The sequence below is a fragment of the Sorex araneus genome, chromosome 1, assembly GCF_027595985.1.
Source record: "Sorex araneus isolate mSorAra2 chromosome 1, mSorAra2.pri, whole genome shotgun sequence".
Taxonomy (NCBI): domain Eukaryota; kingdom Metazoa; phylum Chordata; class Mammalia; order Eulipotyphla; family Soricidae; genus Sorex; species Sorex araneus.
In genome coordinates, this window is record NC_073302.1 from 308178660 (window position 1) to 308195265 (window position 16606).

Sequence of the window (16606 nt, forward strand, 5' to 3'; positions counted from 1 at the left end):
CCAATACAGATACTGAAAGGTTACCAGTATATCCCTTTACCTACACACAACATTCAGTCCAATCTAAAATGATACTTTTTATCGTTTTTTTGGGTCACATCTAGCAGTGCCCAGGGGTTGCTTCTGGATCTGCACTCAGAAATTTCCCCTGGCTGTGCTCGAGGGACCATATGGTATGATGGAAATCAAACCCAAATTGACCACAAGCATAGCAAGCACCTTACCCACTGTATTATTTCTCTGACCCCAGGAATCTACTTCTTCAAACAAACCAAAAGCACCTCCCATTTGCACCCCAGGCTACTATGACTCCCTCCCCTGAATTGTTTCAGCCCCCCTGGGGCTGGTATCTCCCTTGGGGAAACACTGAGTTATGTCATTACAACATGGGAGTCATTTTCTCTTAGCATTTTCATTTTGTAAGCAATTGCAGACTTCTGGAATTAGAATCGGAGTTAATCCAAAACAGGACACTCCATTGGGTCCTGCCCTTTTTGATTCCACACACACCCTTTGAATTCCTCTTGTCCACTTCCTCTGCTCTTTGTGGTGACCACTCCCTTTTCCATGGCCACTGCAGACTTTGCTACTTCTTTTCCTGGCATCTTCTCGACCTTGGGCCCTAGCGTCATTCTGTGTCACTGAAGCAAGGGACTGTCCTTCCACTCCCCACCGCATCCTACAAATAAGCAAACTCAGTAATGCTTTTCCTTTTCCCAATATGCTGTGTGTCTGAATGAGGCCATTCATTTGGTTCAGCACTTCTCAAAGTGGATGATACCACCGCTCAGGGTCGCTAGAAAGGAAGGGGTGGTGGATGTGTGCAAGAAAAGGATCTATTGCAGCACATTCAAAGTACTGGCAGCCAAAATTCAGAAAATTCAGGGTTCAAGAAAAAAAAACAACAAAGCTACTACCCAAACGGATGCCAATCATCAGTATTCCTTAGCCCCGTGTATTTCTTCATCTCATTTTGTAACGTCATGTCCTTGGATCACTGGAAGTCTCCACTCAGAAATATTTTTTTTGTCAGCCAAACCTTGCAGTGCTCAGGGCACATTCGGGTTCTCTGCTCAGGAATCACTCCTGGCAGCAGCCCAGGGACCATAGACAATGCATCTAATTCCTGGATCATTGTTCTAGTTAGCCCTTCTGCTCAGAGTTGTTTTAATATTTAAAGCAATTTTTAAAAGATTTATATTCAGTAAAGCAAGTGTGCATTAAGCAACTTTCGTCCGGTACTTTGTCCTGTAGAATGGGTACAATGATGTTTGGGATCTGATTTGTTACCCCTGAACAGTTGTGGAGGGGAAAAGAATTAGCATTTGTTAAGCAATTATAAATTGTATCCAATGTTGTGAAAGACAAGAGCAGAAGTTCAGGGAAGGGTCAGCGTTTTGATTCAGTGGTAGAACACATGGTTTGCATATGTGAGGTCCAGAGTTTGGTACACACACACACACACACACACACACACACACACACACATTTCTGAGATATGCATATTAAGGACTTACAAACCAAAGGAGATAAAACATGAATCTCTGGAAAACTGCTTTTTTAAAGCAGTTTTATACTTTATTCACATCATTGTTTATAAAAGTATGTACTTAACACCTTTTCTGAGTTGATTCAGTTTGATTCAGTTGATTCAGATTAGCATTGTTGTATAAATAAGAGTGTGAGGATTTCAGTTAAACACAAAATGAGTTTTCTTATTGCTATAATTTCTAAATTAAAAAAATGTTTTCCTTTCATTAAAGGAATTTCAGGCACATAGCAACAAAAGTCACCCACTGGATTCATATGAGCAACATATCTTAAGTAACGTCAAACTGAAGTTTTATATAGACGCTTTATAACTTCTATCAAGGCTTTTTTACAATAAGGAGGACAGATTATCAAAATGTGTGAGAAACCCAGTTTCAGCTGAAAAGTAAAACCATATGAACTAAACATTCCAAAGTGAACTAATCAATAACAACTGCTTCAAAGGCCCCCTAACAAGTGTCTAAGGGGCTTTGAAAATAAAGCAGATTGGTCGTCTTTTCGACCTCTCGCATAAACACATGCTGGAAGTGTGTTTTCTTATGAGAAGTTAATAGAGTTAAGCGATAGGACCAAAAAGTAGAAAGTGAGTATAACAGAAAGTCAAACTTCGTATGAGTGAAATAGAAGCAGAAGAAAGGCCGTGTTTGTGCCTATGAGCCAAATATTTGGAATGTGAGCTATTGACATGTTGGTATTTATCTTACATGGTTCTCTTGAAGGTAAGAATGATGAAGAAGAGATGCTAAATCCATGGGGCCTTCATGGAAATCTTGACATTAGATTTCCTGAAACTAGACCCTGTGTCTGTATTCATTAATACCAAGCTGAAGAAACCAGCTTGATCTGGGAACTTGACCTTCAAGTCCATATTCAGACTTCTAGAAACATAATTGTAGTTATGTTTAATAACAATATATTATAATATATTGTTATATATTAATATTCGATATGCCAAAAACAGTAACAAGTCTCACAATGGAGACATTACTGGTGCCCGCTCGAGCAAATCAATGAACAATGGGACGACAGTGCTACAGTGCTACAATATATTATATTATTATAATTCATGGTAATATTATAATACATGGGCTGGAGCGATAGCACAGCGAGTAGGGTGTTTGTCTTGCACCCGGCCAACCCAGATTTGATTCCTCCTCCGTCCCTCTCGGAGAGCCCAGTACATTACCGAGAGCATCCCGCCCAAACAGCAGAGCCTGGCAAGCTACCCATGGCATATTTGATGTGCCAAAAACAGTAACAACAAGTCTCACAATGGAGATGTTACTGGTGCCCACTGAGCAAATCGAAGAGCAACAGAATGACAGTGACAGTGATTATAATACACTGTAATGTCAGAACAAAAAAATAGTACTAAGTATCAACAAGGGAGAATGTAGTTTGATACTCAAAAATAAAACAAGTGAGCAGATCTAAAAATATGTTTATTGTTCTCTTAAACTGTGTTTTCTAAGTAAGCATATTAACAAAATCATTCCAGATTATATTTGATTTGAACTGTCTTTCAGACCAATTTTATAATGAATTGATTTAAATTTAAGTAAAATGTGCAGCTGTGGCAGTAAATGTCCAAGTATTATTTTTCACAGCCATCAGAGATAGTTCTAGTAAGCAAACCCTAGAGCTCTGTGGAAATCTGAAAGATTCATGACATTCATATGTATTCAAATAATGGAATGCAATTTGTTTTGAATCTTTAGCTAATTAATATTTGGCAAGCATAGTTTTTGAAAATTAGGTGTTAGCCAGATGTCAAAAAGAACTCTGCCCCAGTAGATGCATCAGTTAATTTTTTCTCGAGGCAAAGGATCCCAGATCCCCAGGACCATCTTGATAGTTGGTCATGTGCTGGTTTACTCAGCTGAGGTAAACAAAGAATAATCAACTATTTACTCTTTTCCATTACCTTTAGGATAATTTCCTTAAAAGTTGTTTTTTTTCTCTCTCTCAGAATTTATAGTCACTCCATGCCTTCTAGGTGCTACAGAATGCTTCTGCATTTAATTGTCACTGTCACTGTCATCCCGTTACTCATCGATTTGTTCGAGCGGGCACCAGTAACGTCTGACATTGTGAGACTTATTGTTACTGTTTTTGGCATATCCAATACACATGGGTAGCTTGCCAGGCTCTGCCGTGAGGGTGCCATACTCTTGGTAGCTTGCCGGGCTCTCCAAGAGGGGCAGAGGAATCGGACACAGGTCAGCGGTGTGAAAGGCGAATGCCCTACCGCTGTGCTATCGCTCCAGCCCTGCATTTAATTAATCAACTAAAAAGTTATGGAATTTAGATTCAAGAGGGAAGTGAGAATTTATTGCTCCAAAAGCATAAATACGTGGCAAAGAAAGGTACTTTTGTGTGTCAAGTTTGTTTCCATTCAGACATTTTTTTTTTTCAAATATAGTGGTAAACTCTAATCCAATATTGTCTTGGTCAGGAAGTTAGACCCCTTTTTCTTGAGTAGCCAGTGAAATAAGTAGGAATAGGAACTGTTGCTTTACTACTGTTGCTAGGCTGGTGTAAACAACCTATTGTTTGAAAATGTAGCTGTATGTCAAGCTCATTCTTGTTGCTTAGAATTGGGTATTAAAATATTATTACAAAAAAAATTCCAGTAAATAACAGCTTGAAACCTGCCGGCTGAAATGGTTGGCCGTTTCCTCTTGTTTATTACCGTCTCGAAGAACACACACGATTAGATACTTTACAGTTTTCCAGTCTCGCTTAAGTAACTGCTTTATTATGGTTCTTTTGATCTTCTCCAAAATGAGCAACTTTTTTTAACAGGCACATAACTACTAACATAGCTTGGTGTCCATATTGAATTTTATTATCTCAAGTAGAAGAGAGAAACTGTCAGTCACTTGAAGTTTTCTAGTTTAAGAAAATGATTACAGTTTGCAGATGTACAAAAATGATTGGGTTTCAGTCATACAATGTTCCAACACCCGTCTTTTCACCAATGTACATTTTCCACCACCAATGTTCCCCAGTTTCCCTCCTACCCAACGCTACTGCCTCCTGCCTCTCTCTCTCTCCTTCTCTCTCTCTCTCTCTCTCTCTCTCTCTCTCTCTCTCTCTCTCTCTCTCTCTCTCTCCCTCTCCCCTTTCGGGTATTATAGTTTGCAATATAAATACCAAAAGTTTATCATGTATACCCCTTAACATACCTTTGACATTCAGTTATTGTCCAGAGTGATCATTTCCAACTATTATTGTTATAATGGTCCCTTCTGTATCCTAACTGCCTTTCACTCTCCACATTGTTCAAAAATGAAGAAAAAGCATATACTCTGATTAGGATAGCAGGTCTATGGAAAGTCTTGGTGATATGGTAAATATAGAGCACAAACTCACGAAGTGGTTGTACAAACAAGAAAACAAAATAACTATATTTATTTAAAACATAGGATTTTTTCTCATAATTTTAAATTTAAAAAATTAGAAATAATTGGTATGTACATGTAAGGTTTCTGCAGAGAAATGAGAAAATGAGGGGACCCTTCAATATATAAGAACCAGCATAGTTACAGTGATGTCTCAATGACAGATGAGTTATTAACTTACCAAGAGTCTTTTTGCTTTTTCTTTTGTGGGACAGGATTGTGTTTGGGGGCCAAACTTGGTTGTTTTCAGGACTTATTCCTGGTTCTGTGCTCAGGGATCACATATGGGGTGCTGGGATCAAGTCCAGATCATCAGCTACATACAAGACAAGCGCCTTACCTACTGTACTATATCTGCATACCCTGTTCATTTTAATTCTTCTGATGGGCAAAGACCGCTTCTTTCTTTCTCTCTCTCTCTCTCTTTCTCTCTCTCTCTCTCTCTCTCTCTCTCCCTGTCTCTGTCTCTCTCTCCCTCCCTCTTTCCCCCCTCCTTCCCTCCCTCCCTCTCTTGACTTAAAAATTTTCCAAATTTACATAGTCGAGTAGAGAATTACAGAATCTTGCTTCAAAAAAAATTAAAAAAAAAAAAACCACCTCACCCAGGGCAAAATTTGAAGGATATGTTTCAAGGGAAGAAAAAAAAATTAATTTTTGACTCTTCATTGTTTTTGATCAAATTCACTGAAATTAGCTGTCCAGTTGCCTATGTACATAATATGAACAAAACAAACACGGGTGTGGCTGGGGCACAGCTGGCTGTGATCAGGACTGACTCCTGGCTCTGTACTCATAGATCAATCCAATGAGGCTGGGAAACCACATGGGGTGCTGGGGATCGAAGCAGGCCATTGCCTGAGAGGCAGGTCCTGTACCCACCGTACTGTCTCTCAAGTCCCTGTATCTGCTTTCCTTTAATTAAACAACAAGTAAGTTTTTATTTCAAACAATCTATGGTCTTGAAAGGAACGGATATTTAAAGTCTATACAAAAGTCTTCAAAAGTGTAGAAAGCTTAACCCTCTAAATAGTTCATTTTCAAATGTGTGTGCCAATATCCCAACATAGTTTTGGAATATAGAATAGATTATGTCTATTCTATATCTTGACTCCACCCTAACTAAGGATAGAAGCAGGCTTATTTTTTACCCCTCAGGGAGATGATTTCTTAAATTTGCATTTAACTGGTTTCCATTTCACTGGACCATTCTTCAAACCCCCCATTTCTTAACACATACTTGGTACTAATAGTCAGATCTGAATTTCAGATGTCATTCATTTGCCAAAGACCAAAACCTATGAATAAAAATGCTGACTGTGGCCTCTTTCCTCCTTGCAAAGAAACATCTTGTGGAATCTTGAATGGAAGCAGCCATTGCTGATGTCTAGGCTGGGAGGATACCATTCAAAGATCCACAACCATCTTTATCTCAGATACTGCCCTGTGTTTTCACCATCAGTCTTGGGGCCCACCTATGAGGCATGTGGTACTCTTAAGCTATGTTCAGTAGTCCCAGGGCCCCTTTCAGCGATTCTAGGCCAAGAAGGTTGGCAGTTCAATGCAAGGACCCAAGAATGTGGTACTACCCTAACTCTGCAGACCCAAGTAATACCCAAGCCACCCCAGCGCATAGGGCAACGCTCAGAAAATCATGGGTACTGTGAGGTCAACCGGGGCCAGACACATGCAAGGCTTAATTCTTGAACTGTATAGGAGTTTTCAATCTTGAGTCACTTGAGACACCAAACCCTTCCAGAATGCATGCACCCTGAAAGCAAATAGATGTTTGAGTCCTTCTGAGCCCTTCCCTAGAGGCAGGTAGGGTCTCTCTTGTCCCTTTCTTCACCTCACTGCACCTACCCTGCAAGCCCTGTCCTCCTATATAGCGCTACTGGCACCCCACCATCTCCAGTTAGTTCCCTTCATATTATATTCCCATGAGACCTTTGACTCTGGGACCATACAGAGTGTCTTGAAGCTCTCTTCTCCTTGACTTCCTAAGACTGGGCAATAACCCCTCTGGATATCTCCATCTTCAGGCCAAATTTCTCAAACATAGTAATAGTAGTAATTCATTCCTTTGTCCTTTTCACTCTTTAATGTTCTTATCAACCAGGTTCCTATTAACATATATATGTTTCTTTTCTTCAGCATGATCTCACCAGCTAATCGCATCCACACCCAAGACTTCCTTTACATCTTTCAAGGACTTTGCTAGAATCCATGTCATATATGCCTTACTGCCTATGAGTCAGAAATTCTTAGACTTCTGTGAGCAGACCTCTATGCCTTGTTGCAGGATTTAAATGAGCAACTTGTAAATTATATAAATATAAAACTGAATTTATTTCTTTGCCTATAAACTTTAAAGCCATAGGTATGCAGACATGACAGAATTATCTCCTTCTAGAATAGTTATGCCAAATTAAAAGAATTTATGCTAATGCGATGCTCTATCTAGGACAATTTTGCATTCAAATTCCCAACAGAAGATTTTTTTTAGAGGAGAAACTGGTCAAACCTTTAGTACTGACATATCAAGGTCATATATTGGACTTATCTGTGTAAAATAAACCTTATAGAGACTACATCACTGTCACTGTATCACTGTGATCTTGTTTTTCATCGATTTGCTCAAGTGGTGGCACCAGTAACATCTCCATCGTGAGACTTGTTACTGTTTTTGGCATATTGAATATACCACAGGTACCTTGCCAGGCTCTGCCATGTACGTGGGGTACTCTCAGTATCTTGCTGGGCTCTCCAGGAGGGACAGAGGAATCTAACCTAGGTCGGCTGCGTGCAAGGCAAATGCCCTACCCACTGTGCTATCACTCCAGCCCAGGGAATACATAGAATCAAGAATTTTGTATGCAAACAACAACATAAACTCCTATAGCATATAGAAAGTAATATATAGATGATATTCATATGTTAGCTTACATTTTAATAGTTCATGAGGTAATGGGATAAATATACTTAGTTTATTGATTTCTTAAGAAAGATGCAGCTTGGAGAAGTTAAATGACTTTCCCAAGTTCATACAACTTATTTGAATGAGATTGCTCATTAAAACCTTGCCTATTTGTGATCCCATTTTCTTGGCATAAAATTACAGCAGAGAAAAAAGGTCAGATTCTGGAGTGTTGGCACTTTTATCATGCTTAGATTTTCAGGGATGTACCAATGATGCATCTGGTTCATCTCTAAATTCCTAAATATGAACTGATGTTAACAAGTAGGATTTTACTTCACCTAATATTGTGCAGGATTTGCCTATTATCCAGGATTTCACTTCACCTGTTATTGTTGGCAACAGTTTGTATTTTAAGAAACTTCAGAATTAAATCCATATAATTGTATTTAATTGCTATTTGTATTTGTTCAGTTTATTTATATTTGTTTTGGAGGAGAGACCTGAAGTTGTGCTCACAAACAGGGCATTTAGAATTAGTAGTTTGTTAAAATAAATGTTAAGATTTTTATTCACAATCATAAAATAGCCTACCTTATTTTAAGCTTATCGTTTTAATAATATCTTCATCAAAATATCAGAAACAAAATTTTATATACTAAATAGTGCGTGTATTTATATTTTAATGCAATAAGTTCATAGGAGATCTCAGATAAAATATAAACTACCTTTAGCTCAATTTGAGTTTTATTTGAGATTAAGGTCCAATTCTCATTGATTTTATATCTCTGTATTTAGTTTACATAAAACAAAATTTAACCAAACATGTCAAGATTGTATGCTTAAACATTTGCTATTCCATCACAAAACTATATCTGTCTGTGTCGTTGTTAAATTCCCAAAATGTTTTTAACTTTGATCTAGAAAAATGTCGGACTTGAAATAATTTTTCCTCTTGGTTTGTTACTTTTCTGCTCTATAATCTGGTAATTAACCAGTATTGCTGGCTATCAACAATATAATATACTTTAGGATAATGATACAAGCGTAGTATTATGAACTAGTTATTACTATGATAAAAACTTAGAAGACAGTTTTTACTTTGAAACCAACAAAGACTCTAGCGCCCTCTATAAGTTAGAGATATGCCTAAAGAATTCATCTTACTCTTTTTGGATCCCAACGTTCAACGTGAAAACACTATACAGCATCTATATAATTTCTCTTCTTTTTTCCCTTCCTTGTAGTTGTTTGAAATTACTGTGCCTCTCTCTCAAGGCCCCAAACCAGTAACTATCAGTTTTGCCAATCACACATCCTGCCGGTGCATGTCTAAACTGGACGTTTACAGACAAGTTCATTCAATAATCAGACGCTCCCTGCCAGCAGCCACACCACAGTGAGTATGAATAGAATCTGCTTTTTATTCTGCATTCTCAACTAATATAAAACTATTTTCACATAGTCATGGTTTTTAAAAAAATATTGTGATAATTTGTGTTCCATTTCTCAGCAGTGGAAAACATATTATCAAATGCTTCCTTTTCAGCAGGTCTAACTTTGGGTGCGGGGGGGAACTCCAAAAAATAATAGTGAGTTTTTTTTGGAAATTTTGAATGTAATCAAAGTAAAAAGAAAGTAAAGTGAAATTTATCAGCTACACAGGCTGGGTGTGTGGGGTGGGAGGATGGGGGAGTGGGGAGGAGGTATACTGTGATTCTTGGTGGTGGAATATGTGCACTGGTGAAGGGATGGGTGTTCAAGCATTGTATAACTGAGACTTAAGCCTGAAAGCTTTATAACTTTCCACATGGTGATTCAATAAAAAAAAATTTAAATAAATAAATAAAATAAAAATATTGTGAAATTTGCTCCTATATTTTATGAAGACACTTTTGTCATTTGTGAAAAGACAAATGAAAACAGGAAAGCCCACTGTTTCCCTGTTTCCCAAAGAAGCATTTCTGTGGATTAATTCATAAAACCCCAATATTAATACTGTCGGTAATTTATGCTAATTGATGAACCTTCATGCAAACACTAACATACATTATTAAAGCTAGAACTGTTTTTTGTCAGGATAACATTTTTGATTATAACCAAAAACCAAAAGACCAATAAAAAACTACTGTGCATCTATTAATTGTTGCCTTTCTGCTAGCTCATTTATTTTTTTCATCTAAATAACTTGCTGTCTTATTACAGTAAGAACTGAACATTGAAATACTATTGAACTGCAGAAAAGAATTTTCTCTTAATATTATCTTAGTATCTGTAGTAGAGTTTCTCAAATGCTTTGAAGCCTTGAGATTAGACAGTTGTTATTAACTACTTCTCTTCTTGTGTTCCAACAAAACGTTTGCATTATTTGAGGCCCCAGAGAAGCTATCTATTCCACCCTAGCTGTGTGTTTTATTTCTGTCTCACTGCTGTCCTCATGCATGTCACGCTGCATGTGTGTCTGACTGAATGCCGTGATGTCAGTACTAGTTTTCTTGTATCAAATCTAACTGCAACTTCTGTGGAATGTCACAACTAAGACTTCAAAGGCACCCTTCATTCCTCTGCGCAGAAATCGTCAGTGACTTTCAGCTGCTGACAGGATAGCGCACCAAGTTCTCTCCTGCTGAAGCTCTATCACTGGTTCTTTCTGGTTTTCTTCCTCTTTAGTCACACAGTCTGTCTTTCACCGTGTCTGATTTCCTAAGTATCAGCCTCGTTTCCTGCTCTGTATCCTGTTTCTAGTCTGTCCTTCAGTTCTTTAAAAGGGGAAAAAAAACCCTTTTTTTTCATTTTATTGAATCACCATGAGATAGTTACAATCTTGCATGTTTGGGTTACAATTACACAATGATCAAACACCCATCCTTTCACCAGTGCACATTCCCCACCACCAATATCCTGAGTATACCCCCCCTTTCCCACCCTCCCCCTGCCTCCATGGCAGACAATATTCCCCATACTCTCTCTTTACTTTTGGGCATTATAGCTTACAACACAGACACTGAGAGGTCATCATGTTTGGTCCATTATCTACTTTCGACACACATCTCCCAATCCGACTGATTCCTCCAGCCATCATTTTCTTAGTGATCCCTTCTCTATTCCATCTGCCTTCTCCCCTCCACTCATAAAGCAGTCTTCCAGCTATGGGGCAATCTTCCTGGCCCTTATATCTACAGTCCTTGGGTGTCAACCTCATGTTATGTTATTCTATACTCCACAAATAAGTGCAGTCCTTCTAAGTCTGTCCCTCTCTTTCTGACTCATTTCACTTAGCATGATACTCTCCATGTCTATCCATTTATAAGCAAATTTCATGACTTCATCTCTCCTAACAGCTGCATAGTATTCCATTGTGTAGATATACCAAAGTTTCTTTAACCAGTCATCTGTTCTAGGGCACTTGGGTTGTTCCAGATTTTTACTATTGTGAACAGTGCTGCAATGGACAGATAGGTACAGATGTCATTTCTACTGTGCATTTTTGCATCCTCAGTATATATTCCCAGAAGTGGCATTGCGGGGTCATATGGAAGCTCAATTTCTAGTTTTTGAAGGAAAAAAAACTTTTATTTTATGCCTTTGTGAGGACCTATTCTTTTCTTAGAAAAGTTTCTTTGTCTTGCATGCATCTTGTCCAAATGCCACAAGAGCCACGTTTGCCTTTTTCATACATTTGCAGTTAGTGGATTTGCTTTGTCCTTGTATGCATTCAGAAAGTTTTCTAATGTGGCTGTAACAGTGGATTATGAAAGTATTTCGAGTAGATTTATAAATGTCATAAAGGATCACTTTGACACTGGTCAGGGGACTATATCTGGGGCCAGGGATTGAACCAAGGTGGGCTTCCTGCAGGATAAGCACTTTAACTCCTATATTATATCTTTGGCTATTAATAACTTTTTAGCTTTTTACATACGTGGTTAAATTTAACCCTCACCAAAGTCATCAGTGAAGTTGGTAGTTCATATTCATATACATGATAACCTTTCAGTATTTGTATTTCAAGCCATAATATCCAAAAGCCCCCGTACTAGTATAGCCCGATGGCATATTGAGGGCTACACTAGCACGTGACAGGGACGAATGGGGACATTACTGGCACCCATTCGAGCAAATCGATGAACAACAGGATGACAGTGATACATTGAATATCCAAAAGAGAGAGAGAAAAAGAGAGAGAGAGAAAGAGAGAGGGGGGGAGAAGAAAAGTGCTATGGGAGAAGGGTGCAGGAGAGAAACTGGGGACATTGGTGGTGGGAAATGTACGGTGGTGAAGGGATGGATGTTGGGAAACAAAATGACTGAAATCCAATCATGAACAGCTTTGTAATAGTGTATCTCACTATGATTCAATTACAACATATTTTTTAAAATTTAAAAGACAATAAATTTATATTTGATAATGCCTTACATGGCAACTTGCTAAAATACAAAATGTAGCTAACTGTGGAAAGAGAATTGAGTGAAATATGCTTATGATCAACTTAGCTCAGTGTCTAAACCTAAGAATCACTAAAGAATAATATTGTCATTAATATTGATGCCTCTTTCCTTGCCTGTGTTTTTCCATATTTTTACTATGTGCAATAGGAAATATTTTTATAGTCCTTACCAGTTCACATTTAAGTATATATGTACATATATGGGCATATCTCACTATATATTGCTCATACATAAATATAGTATGCATAATAAAGGATTCTGTGAGAGGCACAGCCAGCAGTTCTCAGGGCTTACTCCCACCCCTGCACTCAGGAATCACTCCTGATGGTCTCAAGGGACCATCGGAGGTGCTGGGGATTGAACCCAGGTCAGCTATGTGCAAGGCAAGTGCCTTATGTTATATACTCTCTGGTCCCTATACAAAGAGTTTTAAAGTAGGTTAGCCATAAATTTCACCTGTATTATAAAAAAACTATAAAGATGCAAAGCATTATTTGTAAATATTGCACTTTTTTATAGTGCTATTCAAATCAAACAGTGGCATTGTTATGCCACTGATGCTTCCTTTATACATTTTAGCCTAATAACTTCACCCATGAAATTTTAATATTAAAATTATTTAATATTAAAATTAAAATTTCAGATATCAGAAACAGATATGTTTATACCTGTTTATATGTTTATATGTTGTATATATATCTATGCTTTATATATAGAAAAGGAAATAGGTTAATTCAATGTTAATTTTTAAATGACAAAATCATAGTTAAAAGCTTAAAAAAGGTAAAATCAGTTAACATTGTGCTTTGCTGTACAACTCTTCTGGGGAATTTTTAAAATGATAATATATCAAATTGAGGTAGCAATATATCAAATTAAATGCTTAGACATGTAGACATCGTTTGCATTTTTTTCAGTGTTTGACATAATGGTGGTTTGAAATAATTTTTAAAAATTAAGTAATAATATATGCCATTTAATTCTAAACTCCAGTCATGCACAAAAGCATAGGGGATTCGACTGAGCCAGAAACCATGGGCCTCAGCCAGTGGGTGCCGCTCACCCAATGACTTTGCTATCCAGTATCTGGTCAAGTCAGACCTTCAAATCACAGCTATTGGGTCACCAGCATTTTACAAATCTCATCTTGCTTATGCTTTAGGTGTCTTCTAATGCTGTCACTACATTAGTAAACAGCAGTAAACCCCAAGAGAAATAAAATATTTTAAAATTAGATCTTGAATTTTGAAAGACCTAAAGCCATTCCAGGTCTCAGATTCCTCCTTCTCAGTATTCAGTATGGATTCCTCCCCTCAATACTCAGTACTTCTCAGTACTCCTCTTCAGGACTTGGTGCAACATTGAGTATAATATTGTTCCCTCTGGAATGCTTCTCTTCCTTTTATGTACCCTGCCTATTACATGTGAAGCCTTCAAATGCTTTCTAATTTGTGTTATCCCTCCATCTCTCTCTCTCTTTCTCCCTCTCTCTCCCTCTCTCTGTCTCTGTCTCTCTCTCATTCTTTCTATCTCTTAAAAAAAAACACATGTATTTTGAGGGACTGTAGAAAGAGCACAATGAGTGGGGCATTTGCCTTGCATATAGCCAGCACAGGTTCAATCCCTAGTGTTCCCCAAGCCCCACCAGGAATAATTCCTGAGTAATTCCTGGCCAGAGTAAACCCAGAGCATTGCCGGTTGTGGTCTCCCACTCAAAACAAAACAAAACAAAACTTGAGGGCAATCGGCAGAGTGAGAGTACAGGCAGTAAGGCAATTAATTGCCTTGCATGCAGCTGACCCTGGTTCTATCCCTGACATGCCATATGGTCCCTGAAGCCTACCAAGAGTGATTCCTTGAGCACAGAGCAAGGAGTAACCTCTGAGCAGGACTAGGTGTGGCACACCCCCTCTCCCCCAAAAATTGTTTGTCTTACCTGTTGTGAATTGTTAATGTGAATTGTGACCCACTTAAAAAAAATTTACTCTAAAGATGATTTCTTTGAAAAGTACATATCGATGTTATAATCAATGCTTGTCATACTCAGCTCTCATGTTTTTTGACAATTTCTTATCTGAGAAAGAAACTCAAAATTGTCAAATATTCATTTTTATGGGATTTAAATGTACATTGAGGGGCCAAGGAAATGACTCAGCTGTCAGGGCTACAGCTCCGGAAGTGATCTGTACCACCTGCCCCCCTCCCACCCACCCCCCTCAGCACTGCTGCATGTATCTGGGGCGAACCCTGAACTCTGCAGGGATTTCCTGCTGCTCAGTTAACTCCATATTCCTGGGGGTGCCCCCTGGGCTCCCAAGCATTGCTTAGAACTCCCTTTGCTCCGAAATGTTCTTTCAGACAATATTCATGCACAAAAAATATAGGGGTTTTTGACCAATAATTTGACTTAACTGTGCATTCTGAAAGATTATACCTCATGTTAACATCTTTGTTCTGTTAATATTTTAGATTCATGGCAAGAAATTACCGAGTCTTAAATTCCTCCTACTGATAGAAAAATCACATCATTACAGCTATATTGTCCATGACTATATAAAACTTGCTCTTCGTTCAAGTTTCTAACAAAATTTCTTTAATGTAATGAATATATTAATGTCTTAAGGGAGAGTGGAGGGATAGCTTCAATATCAAAAATTAAATAGAGTGATAGAGCCTCGAGTTAAAAAGGGGGAATGTGCAACAGGAACTCTAACATGTCCGTGATGGCAACATCAAGTGACCCAATCACTTTGCAAACCATGGGCAGTTGCTTATGGCCTCAAATATACACTCACACATGGTCCAGGGGCCAGAGAAATTGTACAGTGGGTAAGGCACTTGCCTTGCCTGGGGCCAGCCTGGGTTTGATTCTTGGCAGTCCATATGGTTCCCTGAGCCTGACAGGAGTGATTCCTGAGTGTAGAGCCAGGAGTAACCCATGAGCACTGCTCAGTGTGGCCCTAAAACAAATAGAAATGCTCCAAAGAGTTCCCCTCCTCTAGATTTACTCAAAAGAAATAACATATTTGCATACAATATCCTTGTACCAGTGTCCATATAATCCTTGTTGGCCAATAACTGAAACAACTAAATGTACATCGAAGGTAAATGAATAATAAAGTCAGTGTAGCTGTACAGTGGAACATTCCCAAGCTATATGAAAAAGAGGAAACTGAGACGGACAGAATCAGTCGATTGCACAAACATTGAGCTGAGTGAAAGATGCAGGACTGAAAGAATAATGGTTTAAATTATTTATAAGAAAGACACAAATATCTAGATAGAGAGGAGCAATTCAGTCATTCTGAAATCTAGTGGCAAGAATTGACTAGTCAGGAATAAAAACTTTTGGGGTGATAAAAATGTTCTGCGTTTGATTGCAGTGATAGTTACATAGATCATTTTTAGAGAGATGCCCCCCCACCCAAGAAATGACAGGAGGAATACCCAGTGCTATTTGTACGGTGATGCCAAGGATCTACCCTTCAGACATATCTGCCAACTCTTTCTGTATCTATCTAGCCCTATACGTGTTAAATTTGCAATGAGGTAATGAATTTAAACCTGGAACTGCTGACGGGAAGTAAAAGGCAAGGCCCCTTTGTTAACTGTTTTCTGTCTAGAAGTTAGTAGTTTCTTTTCAAGTTTTATGGTGATACTTTGTCATTTTTATGTCATTAAAAATATATATCCTGATGATTCTTCAAAGGGGAGGGCTTCCGAGCAGTGCTTTTAAAGAGACTTTTCATTTTCATGCCACTGAATCAGCATTCCTCTTCTGTTCTATTCCCACACGCATGGCACGCTCTGAAGAAAAAGGACAGAGCCTTTTCAAACCTTTGGCATTCTAGGACCATTGCTCTGAAGTTAAATAAGGAGCAGACCATTTGTTTTACATGATTTATAAGCATGAGTCAGTAGTTAAAAGAATAATTCATGCAGAGTCATTCATAAAACAACTGTTGAGTCTGGAAAGTGAGCCAAGAAGTTCTGTACTTATTGATTGTGTGTGTGGCCACACCCTGACGTGGCAGGATGGAGGTGGGGGGAGGGGCAGGCATCAGACCATATGCTGTGCCCGAGATTGAATTGGGTCAGCCACATGCAGGGCAAGTCCTTAACCCCTGGACTATCTCTCTGGCCCTACTTTCCAGATATCATACAAGAGGTCAAGACGACTTTGGCTGCCTTTGACTTCTGTGCACTCACCTGCTATATTCATATTTTAATGGTATTTTATTTTACTAAAAATTGCTATGCACCAAGCATCCACCTGCCATTATTATCT

The 16606-nt window shown here is 38.4% G+C and overlaps 1 protein-coding gene across 1 annotated transcript in view; it reads left to right on the top strand.

Annotated features, from left to right (window-relative positions):
• The window catches only part of VEGFC (vascular endothelial growth factor C), a 97601-nt gene that overhangs the window by 68269 nt on the left and 12726 nt on the right, over positions 1-16606 (top strand). The window contains exon 4 of the mRNA XM_055144388.1: positions 9117-9268. Within this exon, the coding sequence (XP_055000363.1) occupies positions 9117-9268 (152 nt within the window). The remainder of the gene's footprint in view (positions 1-9116; positions 9269-16606) is intronic.